At 37.3% G+C, this 10,825-nt stretch overlaps 2 protein-coding genes across 4 annotated transcripts; both read left to right on the plus strand.

The window, feature by feature from the left end:
• The first annotated feature begins 3,277 nt into the window (after positions 1-3,277).
• LOC104596588 (uncharacterized) lies at positions 3,278-8,694 on the plus strand. Of its 2 annotated transcripts, XM_010257834.3 has the most exons (7): positions 3,278-3,465; positions 7,356-7,452; positions 7,533-7,646; positions 7,751-8,029; positions 8,120-8,233; positions 8,316-8,388; positions 8,490-8,694. In XM_010257834.3, the coding sequence occupies exons 2-7, from the start codon at positions 7,390-7,392 to the stop codon at positions 8,525-8,527; spliced, it is 681 nt and encodes a 226-aa protein (XP_010256136.1). In that variant the 5' UTR covers positions 3,278-3,465; positions 7,356-7,389; the 3' UTR covers positions 8,528-8,694. The 2 variants fall into 2 exon arrangements, with proteins under 2 accessions (XP_010256136.1, XP_010256137.1); XM_010257835.2 differs by lacking the exon at positions 3,278-3,465 and having other exon boundaries at positions 7,398-7,452; positions 7,533-7,609.
• Positions 3,568-5,501, plus strand: LOC104596587 (Pentatricopeptide repeat (PPR) superfamily protein). Of its 2 annotated transcripts, XM_010257833.3 has the most exons (2): positions 3,568-3,692; positions 3,797-5,501. In XM_010257833.3, the coding sequence occupies exon 2, from the start codon at positions 3,813-3,815 to the stop codon at positions 5,460-5,462; it is 1,650 nt and encodes a 549-aa protein (XP_010256135.1). In that variant the 5' UTR covers positions 3,568-3,692; positions 3,797-3,812; the 3' UTR covers positions 5,463-5,501. The 2 variants fall into 2 exon arrangements, with proteins under 2 accessions (XP_010256135.1, XP_010256134.1); XM_010257832.3 differs by having other exon boundaries at positions 3,647-5,501.
• Positions 8,695-10,825: the final 2,131 nt, after the last annotated feature.

The following is a 10,825-nucleotide window of genomic DNA, read 5'->3' on the forward strand; positions in this document are numbered from 1 at the left end:
ATCTATTTTATGGACAATTTATACATAGGATATAGGAATTTGGGGGTATTTTAAAATTGAATTATAATATTTTAGGGGTAATTCAAAAATAAAATTATAGAATCCTAGGATTTCAAAAATTTAGGAAAAACTTAGAAATATTTTAAATATCAATATTAAACCTAGAGATATTTTACTAATTTACCTTCGGGTTCGGGGAATTATATACAAAGCCCATCCCTGCCCCGACCCGGTTTGGGGAAAACTTATTTTCCCCGTCCCCGCTCCGTCCTTGTTTAGGGTCGGGGAAAACCTGCCCATTCGGGGCGGGGCCCCGGTTTTACGGGGCAAATTGCCATCCCTAGTCTGAGGCAAGGAAATTAGGTGAAAAAAATTAAGCACATACGTGTCTCTTCCCCCTCTCCCCTTGCTTACTGAGACCAAAAATTAATAAGAAGCATTAATAAGTAAAACAAATGTGCTAAACCCAACTTTCGAATAACTTCAAAGAAAAAGAAGAATAAGAAATTAACTCCCAAAATGAATGGGAACCTCAAACAAGATAGGGGAAAAAAAGGAAAAGCACATGTACCCCACACTCAGCTGAATTCTCATAAGAAAGATGTCTGTTGCCAACAATTTGTATACATATATCAAATTTGAAGTTGAATCTTTGAATGGTTTCTAACTCAACTTTGTATGACCCTTTCTTATCAATCTTATAATATACCTAAAGCTAGAAATTTTGACCTCATCTTTGCCTTAATTTCTCCTATGTCTTAATCTTTTTTCTTTTTTCTCTTTTGTCGCATAACCTTCAATTGATGCCATCATGCTACTGTTCGTCCTCCAAATCGAGTGTAAGGACATGATTTTATTTTTTGGAACTTCCTTGAATTCAATGACTTCTTCTACCATGAAGAGCCAATCCATGAATTTTTCTAGTCATGCCTCCTTGGAATTCCAGGATCTCAATCTTGAGACATACTTCCCACCGTCTCTGGTCACCACCCGCAACTATATAACTGATCTAGTTGCTTGCTTTGATGATGAAAAGGAACGTGTGAAGATACTTGCGTCAGAGTCGTTTTCTCTTATTTCCAAACGGGAATACAACGATTTCACCTCTTGAGCAAGTGCCTCGACTTGTCTTCTCAACTCCGCCATCTCGTCTTGCGTTTTGTTGTTGGGTTCCTACTCCATGATGTGAACTACTTGTTTTTTCTTAGGAGCCATAATTCGAATAATGATCAACTTAAGCTTTGATACCAACTAGCATAGTACGGAAACAAACCACGTTGAGAAAAACTTCAAATAAAAGAGTATAAGTTGAATTATTAGGAAGAAGAATTCTTCACTGAATAATTAAGAGAAAAATCAACATAAAAAACTCCCTTAGCCTTTCCCTAGCTACTCTTTACATAGGGTTACACCCTTATGGTTCCTACAAGAAAGTTTTCTAATGTATGAAAACACTCCATAATAGAATTATACTAAAACTCTTCAAAAAGAAAGTCCTAATTGAACAAAAATTCGGAAATCATGATCTAATGCTAACTTGGTAATTTTGAACTATAATAGAAGTCTTGGGCTGACACTAGCTTAGTGAATTTGAACTAAGATAGAAATTCCATGTTGGCGCTAACTTGGTAAGTTCGAACTAAGATTAAGGTTTTGCACCGGTGCTAACTTGGTAAATTCGAACTAAGATAGAAGTTTCATGCTGGTGCTAACTCGGTAGTTGATTATTCGATTGGAGTAGTAACATCATCCAAACTTCTTATGTGTCTTGGGAGTGGTCCCAACTTGCATAGAACTTATTGGCCTTCTCTTGTGCTACATCAAATTATGAGAAATTTATCAAAAAAAATTACATTTGTGAGAATAAAGATAACAAATAGAGCAATAAATGCAAGCATAAGCACAAAAAAGAACTTCCTAACATCAATAGATCCCACTCAATAAGAACAATAAATAAATGTACAAGCAATTGCCAATGTTCACTTTCATACCTAAAGAAGTAGATGCATGATGGTGCCTCAATGTTTGGAAGTCATTGAAGGTATTCTAGTCTACATAAAAGTAGAAGAGGATTTGTTTACCACAAAAGTTAATAACAAACAAAACTTGGAAGGGAGCAAAAGACGATTGCACATATATAATAGTAAACAACAATAGCCAATGATCTAGAGGTAATAAAATAATTATCTATCAATTAATTCTTCGCGCTTTAGTCCAAGGAATAGACACAAAAAATAAAATAATTATCTGCTCTTGATGCCTAGTCAAAGGAACAAACAAACTGCGAAAAATAACATGGAATTCCCCTCCGTCTTCTCCTCCCTTCAACAAGAAGTATAATGAAACAAAAAATAAGGAAAAATCAAACTAAATACACTATTGTGAGTTCCATCTTCCCCGTGAATAAATGAAGGATTTTTTCCTATTTCCATCCAAGTGAGGAATTTAATGATAGTTCATGCAAAGGCCACAACTTAACTAAAATATACGAAACTCCACATTAAAATACATTTAACCTTTGAGTTCCCACTCAACAATATCAAAACAACTAAGGAATTAAAGAATAAAAACCTAGCGAGAAGAGCATACCCATTTCATAATCTACTCGCACGAGTAGCTGTGAGTAGATTCCATTTAGCGTGCGAAAAGCATACCCAATTCATTATATAATATATATATATATATATATATATATATATATATATATATATATATATATGGGTTCAACTATGATATGAAAAATATATGATATCTGAAAAACAATTGGCCAATAAACTGAAATCATAAATGTGATAACAAATAAAGTGTTATTTATTAAAATTCATGAATGGATTTTAATTAATCAAAACTTTTCGTATCGTATCTTTTTGGCATCATAGATTTTTCCTATATGGGCTCACTCACATTCGAAAAAAGGTAAATAAATTGGTGTGGGTTCTAAATCGTAAGTATTGTTTTTTCTAAAATTATATATTATAAATTTATACTAATTTTATATAAATTATTAATACTTTAATCGAATGAAATTGGAACCGGATTTGGATAAGATATATGAATATGTAAACGAATCGAATTCAATTTGATTCTATGATTTGCAAAGGATATCCAATCCAAATCGATCCGATCCGTTTGCCGCCCATCTAGGTTTTTGGCTTGAATCCGGTTTCGGTTTCTTACCGAATCCGACAGTTGTCACCCGAATAAACACAATGGGTTAGGGTAAGAGAAATAGAGACCACGGTTAAGTAGTTAACCGCAAAGCAATTCATCCGTGTTCAGTGTTCTATACTTCAATTGCGTTGGTAGAGGTGAGATTTAAGAAAGAAAGAAACAGGACGAGTTGAGGGTTAGGCTCGACTCGCTCGCCTTCTTTGGTTCTTGGCGCTGGCGGCGGTCCTTTTTTCGAAGGCGATGCCGCGCTGTGTCTTCTTCCTCTCCTTAAAAGCAACCTAGCATTAGCAGAAGGTACCCTTCTTCCTCTGATCTCCTTTGTGTGTTTTCGCAACTCAAATCTTCTTCTTTATTTCATTTGTTATCAACTTCTGTACTCACCACAAACCTACCCACTTGGAATTTCTAATGTTGTTTCAATTTTTCCTTTCTTTTCTGAATGCTATAACCTCATATAAAATCAGCGCACAGGTTAAACAGATGCTACCTAACTTAGGTGAACGGATTAGAGACCTACCCTGGTAGTTACTTCCTTCTGATTCTTCTTCTTCCCGTGCGTTTTGATTGAGCTTTCCTCACTTATCTATCTTGGGTTTGTTTACTTTACCATGCATGCAAAACTCAGAGGTTGTGAGGTTGCTATGCGTTTTGCGACACGGAGAACCTTCAGCTTGTGCAATGGTGTTATTCACCCTGTTAACGTAGTGTACCACTGCATAGTCAAGCGTTTCTGTGGCATTAATGAGTCACCTGAGCTTCCCGATTGGGTTAAATTCCCCCAGGATGGGAGTTCTCCACTCACTGATTCTGAAGATGATTTTGTTCTTCCTTCAATTGTGAATTGGGTTCGGAATCAGAAGGAACCAGATAGCGAGACCAGATGTCTACCTAATGAGGTTATTGATGATAGTGTTGATAAAATTAGTAGGATTCTAAAAAATAGGTTCTCGTCCCCAGTTGCCGTGGTCCAAGCCATAGATGGTAGCGATATCAGTGTTTCGAAGAGCTTGGTTGACAAACTATTAAAAAGGTTCAGCAATGATTGGGTCTCAGCTTTCGGTCTCTTTAAGTGGGCCAACACGCAAATGGGTTTTAAACACTCGGTTGACTCCTATGATTTGATGGTTGACATTCTTGGAAAATCAAAGCAGTTTGATGTGATGTGGGAATTGGTTGAGGAGATGGTCCGATTGGGAGGATTGATCTCATTGGTAACAATGAGTAAGATCATGCGAAGGCTTGCAGGAGCCAGTAGATGGACAGATGCAATGGAGAGTTTCCGTAATATAGAACGCTTTGGAGTGAGCAAGGATACTTCAGCCATGAACATGCTGTTGGACACATTATGCAAGGAGAGGAGTGTTGAGCATGCACAGTTAGCACTTTTGGAGTTCAAGAATGAGATACCTCCAGATTCTCATACTTTTAATATCTTGATGCATGGATGGTGCAAAGCCAGGCAGCTGGATAAGGCCTGGTTGATTATGGAAGAGATGGAAAAATGTGGGTTTCATCCTTGCGTGATTTCTTATACTAGTTTTATTGAGGCTTACTGTTGTGAGAAGGATTTCCGCAAGGTTGATGCTATTCTTGATGAGATGCAGGCCAAGGGTTGCCCTCCAAATGTTGTCACTTACACTATTGTTATGCATGCTTTGGGGAAGGCAAAGGAAACCCGTGAAGCATTAGAAGTTTATGAGAGGATGAAGAGGAGTGGTTGTGTTCCTGATACTTCATTCTACAATTCTTTGATTTACATCCTAAGCAAAGCCGGTAGGCTCCGAGATGCTCGTGAGATATATGAAGAGATGTCAAAGGGTGGGGTTATTCCAAATGTAACAACTTATAATACTATGATCACAGCTGCTTGTGAGCATTCACAAGAAGAAAATGCTCTGAAGCTGCTTCAGGAAATGGAGGAGTGTCTCTGCAAGCCTGATCTGAAAACTTATGCGCCTTTACTGAAGATGTGTTGCAAGAAAAAATGGATAAAAATCCTTTTCTATTTATTGAATGATATGTTTAAAAAAGACGTCAGCCTTGACGCTGGGACTTATACTCTCTTGGTGCATGGGCTGTGTAGGAGTGGGAAACTAGATCTAGCTTGTGTCTTTTTTAAAGAAATGGTTTTGAAGGGAATGGTTCCTAAGTATAACACATATAAGATGCTGGTGGAAAAACTTGAGATGACAAACATGGAAAAGGGAAAAGAAAGGATTGAACAGTTGATGATACAAGCAAAAAATGTAGAACAATCTCGCCATTCCTCTGGGATGTATCGTGTATATTAAGTTTCAGAATGGATTGGTTGATTAACTTGGAGTCACCAAGTCTTGGGCTCTACTCTTCCTGAATTTCATTTTGTTGTATTTTTATTATAATTTTCTTATGATCTTGCATTGAGATCTTTTAGGAATTTCTAACATTGTATATCTGTATGCATGTATGTACCATATAAGGAAGGTATACATTATTTCTGAACAACTGATTGTTCTTCATTCACAACCTACCTGCCACAGACATGTCATTCATCAATCACAACATTCCAAATGTTTGTCCACAACTTGGATTTGTTATATGCAAAGTTCATATTCATACCTGACAACATTTGGATGACCTCAACTATCTGAAAAATGCAACTACAAACAAAAGGAATAAATGAAAAGGAAAAACACCTAAGCTTGAACTGCCCTGTATTTTATATTAGAGAAATTGAGAGAAAATAAAAGGGGAAGAGAAAGGACTTCTGCATTATTTGGTTGTTGAGACTTGAGAGAAAATAAGATGGAAAGAACTCCAAGAGAAAATAAGATGGAAAGAACTCCAAGAGAAAATAGCACCCTAAACTTTCCCTTTTTTGTCCTGTTTTACCCCAGATAGTTGGAACCAACTTTGGGTAATGACCTTTTAGTTTCTGTTATAAGGCCCAGAAACCAGCGGCTCATTACATGTTGGAAGATAGCAAGGATGGAGACAACGTCGCAGGACCACCTATTCAGTTTATTTATGTGAGGAGGGCACATGGCAACAATTAGTTATTCTCTCATGTAAAACCACATGAAACTATCATGCTGTTAACAACCTATATAAGGCTTCTGGCTGAAGAAAATAAACAGAGAATCATTTTTTAATCATCTCTCTCTCTCTCTCTCTCTCTCTTCTGTTTTCTTTTTTTTTCCTCTTCCAATTTCTTTGCTAGAAAACAGTGTATCTGTAAAACCAAATCAATTTACAAGATGATTAATGACAAAATCAGTTTTTAGTCTTGTTGATGATTCTAATCTTACCAGTCATGCTAATCCTTGGTACATCTAATCAATTGTGTAAACTGTGGTGAGATAGCTAAATCAGCACTTTGCTGCAGTACTAACTTAAGTTTCATTCCTCTCGATTCTAAAGAGGGTGTATTCCATATTTCCATTTTTTCCTTTTCTCCACAAGGTTTCCCCACCTCTTCTTGAAGGGGCAATTTACTGCATATTCATCTTCTTCATCATCCAACCATTATCCCAACTAACTGATGGGGTTGGTTACATGAATCCTGTTTCACCATTCTGTTTTGCATTTGTTGATTAATAACTGCCATATAATTTTGTTGTTTCTTCAAATTAGTTGACCTAACAGGTACACTTCGTCCATATGACAGTACTGCACTCTGGATATGATAATTCCAATATCTCAGTGATGCCAAAAATATTTATGACTCAAAGATTGTTAATAGGGTGTCTGTATATTTCATCAAAAAAATATGGTAAACATGAATGTTCCCCTGTAAAACCAGAATCTGTAGTGGGGTATAAAAATATTTGCCTTCCCTGTATTCAATTTTATTATATATATGCAAAGCTTCAAGATAAAAATGAAGCATATGAGGAAAATTCCTGAATTCTTTGCTTGTGCTAACATTGTCACATGTATATCTTCCATGATTCACATATTTGCTACACAGTGGAAAAATCTGCAATGATTCACAGGTTACTATTAGTAAAGCTTATTGAGGGTGGGAAATGGTTGTAAGGATTTTGTTCTTTCAATTGGTGTTTGTACCTGTGATAAATGTACCTTGTAGATTCGATTTTATTTGTTATAATTAAATTGCTCATTTAGCAATTTATGGACTTCTCTGCATTTCCTGGTTGCCTAGATCCTTTTCTTGAGTTAATAATTCTCCATGGTGACTGCAGTTGGAGATACTTTTTTGAATTGGACTTTTTCATAATGGGGATTGATCAAGATATAAAAGATAGTTCCCTTGTTCTTTTGAAGCAGGGTGCAGAAGCTGTAAGTGGATTAATTTTTTTTCTTTTACTTTCAAGACATGGGATTTGACATTCAAGTCTGTTTTTACCTGTCTTTTGCAGAGAGTATTTGAGTCAAACTTTGTTGGAAGGAAGTCCATTGTCAAGGAACGTTTCTCAAAGAAGTACAGGCATCCATTGTTAGACTCAAAACTGACCCTTAAACGCTTGAATGCAGTCAGTGTCTTTAAAGAGAGATGATCTTCTACTGTTTTCTATCTATACCTACGATACATAGTTAGGAGCAAGGGTAATTTGTCATTATTCTTTCTTCATTGCAGGAAGCTCGGTGCATGACGAAAGCAAGACGACTTGGTGTTTCCACACCAGTGTTGTATGCTGTGGACCCTGTATTACATACCCTGACATTTGAATATGTGGAGGGTCCTGCTGTTAAAGACATATTCCTGGATTTTGGTTTGCACAGTGTCATTGAGGAAAGAATGGAAGACATTGCAACACAGATTGGTGATGCAATTGGAAAATTACATGATGGTGGCTTGATTCATGGTGACTTGACAACTTCAAATATGTTAATTCGAAGTGGTACCAATCAGCTGGTGAGCTCTTGGTTCCCATCGTTCTCATGATCACCAATATTTGATGCTTCATTTTTTTTTTGTTATCTTTTGACTCTGTTGTTCTCTTAGGTCCTCATAGACTTTGGTCTGAGCTTCACGTCAACTCTTCCAGAAGACAAAGCCGTTGACTTGTATGTACTTGAGAGAGCCTTGTTCTCAATGCATTCCTTATGTGGAAATGTGGTAAGCCAAAGTTAGTCTTTTCTTTTTTTTCCCTGATTTTCCTTATAAACATCAAGTTCCCCATGGGTTGCATATTGGACAGATGGATCGGATACTTGCCGCTTACAGAAAGTCATCCAAGCAATGGTCATCCACATTGAACAAGTTAGCTCAGGGTGAGGCTCCATTATTTGCATCCTTGTCTATTTGAAGACGACTGCTCTTTATTATTTTCTCTTGCTGGTTATCATTTTGTCTTCAAAAATATTTTTTACAGTGAGACAGAGAGGTCGAAAGCGCACCATGGTTGGATGAATCTTCTTTGATTGAAGAACATACTATAGCAACATCTTAGGGAAGAGAAGAGATGCCATTGTAGACTAATTAAGATCAAATATAATTAGCTATATTCAAAACACTAATTGTTATTGTATTTTGTGCAATAATCTCTATATCTTTCTCTGTTTGTTCTTTTTTGTTTATCCTTTCTGTTTTATGGAATCTAAGCCGAGCTTGGAGCAGAAGTGCAGAACAATGGTTACTTGTGCAGCTAAACCCGGCCATGGAGTTCTGCAATAGAAAAGAAAAAAGGGATACAATCATTGACGTTTAAATCCTTAGCATCCTGCTAAATGGGGAGGAGTGCTGGAAGGGAGAAGAAGATTGTCTATTGTTGTTTAGTCAATTCAAAAAGAGGCCATGGAGTTTGCTTCTGTATTGCCCTCCTGCTGCCATCATTTCTTAACATCCCAATTTAGAGAGTTATTCAGAAAGGTTTCATTGGCATTTAATGCCCCACCTCAGGACTGTTGCTTATATGCAGCACAGAAATGATTTCAATCTAGAGTCCGATGCCATGGGCAAGTATTCACCTCATTTTTACTTGGTCACCTTGATTTTCTCATTTATCAACTTCTGAAAAAGTATCAGATGACCTTTCCATGCCATATTCTCCTGGAGTATCACCTAAATGGTTGCTCATAAATGCCTCCAATTCTGGCACATACTTTTATTGTATTCAATCACCTGAATTCTATACAGCCCAATCTTGATTAGGGGGTGTTATATCAAAGGCATATTGGATCCATATGCAATCAGTTAGGTGTTGCAGTTGCAGCAACAGTGGAAGGCTACTGGCTTTATCCAAAAGACGAGTTCCACGGGATATCTTGTGACACCAAGATGTCATAAATCAATTAATAGGGCACAAAAGGCTGAATGCTTTTGACTAAATTAACACGGCACAAACCAATAACCAACGTACGTCTCAGACTCTCAGTTATATTGAAGATGGCACATCGGAAAGGAATTTAATTATTCAAAAGAATTACAGGCCAGCCACCACACACATGACCCACCTCTTTTTCTTGTAAAAAGATTCCGTTTTTAGAGGTCAAATCCTACTCTCTTTGAAGTCCATTTACTTAGAGAAATCTGGAAACTGGAATAGCCAAGGTATATACTACTACTACGTAACCAGATCCACAAAAAGAAAGATGCGTGAGAAGTGCGAAGAACAATGATTGGGTTAATCTTAAGTCTTACCTGCCGGTGGGTTTGACATATGGCCAAGGCCAACGTTTTTGGACTCGTGGCGGATGAGAATGGTTTTGGTGAACACTACTCATTTTACTCAAAATGATGGAAAGTAAAGAGCTCTCGAGTCTGGACCACAGAGAAGAAAAAGACAACCATTGTTGAGAGTGGGATTTGAACCCATGCCCTTTCGGACCAACTCGGCCATCTTAACTTTGTTATATCTAATTGAATGATAATAAATTTATCCGACTTATCAGACCCTCCTAACTCCAGCTTCCAAGGTTGGTTCCATCTGCGTTTTGATGACTTTCATTTTTAGAACCTTGAAAAGATTGAAAAGAGTTTCCGTGCATAGGATGTTCATGAGATTTTGATCGACAACATATCCGGATAGGAAAGGAAAGACTTGGTCATAGTAAGAACTTTCTGTCCATGTCAATGTCATATGATTTGGGTCTCTCCTTTGCTGGTTAACTTGTGTCATGGTAATAAGAATTTGTTGAAGTGGAGTAGAAGAACTTGGCAGTGATTGAAGAAATTCCTCATCCAACTTTGGAGTTTGGAGCCATCACTCTCCCCTTCGCCCCTATCTACCATACAAAATGAGATTCCCAGTCCCACTCCCTTTTACTCATAAATGCGTTGAGATGGCTTCCGGTGGAATTGTGAAAAATACCATCGCATCATTCTAGTGCCCGTTTGCCGTTTGAGAGGGCTTTCCGGTGGTGGCTTTTGGCTCAGCAAGTTGAGCTCCACCCGGATAGCCCATTTGGGAAAGCTTATCATTGGAGCTTCTTTTAGTGGCTTATAAAAAATATAAAAACGGCTCACTTAAAGCCCACATGGGAGGTAGCTTCATTAGAAAGTTGATTCTTCAGCTCATAGCAAGTCTTTTTTTTTCAACTTTCCAGATTTTTACTCAACACTGCTTAATGACTTTCAAGGGTTTTTGGCTCATTCAATGCCAAATGCCACTGCATGAAGGCCACCCCAAACAGGCAAAGCAGCTATTAGCAATTCAGCACTCCCTCATATTCTCCAAAAGAATAAATATTAAAATGCGCTCTGCACAAA

This window comes from Nelumbo nucifera, chromosome 1, assembly GCF_055504915.1.
Source record: "Nelumbo nucifera cultivar China Antique chromosome 1, China Antique-T2T, whole genome shotgun sequence".
NCBI classification, from domain to species: Eukaryota; Viridiplantae; Streptophyta; class Magnoliopsida; order Proteales; family Nelumbonaceae; genus Nelumbo; species Nelumbo nucifera.

Excerpts from the sequence above, each read along its gene's own strand:
- LOC104596588 (XM_010257834.3), top strand. The coding sequence starts at position 7,390 with ATGGGGATTGATCAAGATATAAAAGATAGTTCCCTTGTTCTTTTGAAG. Across the intron at positions 7,453-7,532 it reads TGAAGCAGGGTGCAGAAGCT|AGAGTATTTGAGTCAAACTT; the intron begins GTAAGTGGATTA and ends TGTCTTTTGCAG. Across the intron at positions 8,389-8,489 it reads ATTGAACAAGTTAGCTCAGG|TGAGACAGAGAGGTCGAAAG; the intron begins GTGAGGCTCCAT and ends TATTTTTTACAG.
- LOC104596587 (XM_010257832.3), top strand. The coding sequence starts at position 3,780 with ATGCATGCAAAACTCAGAGGTTGTGAGGTTGCTATGCGTTTTGCGACA.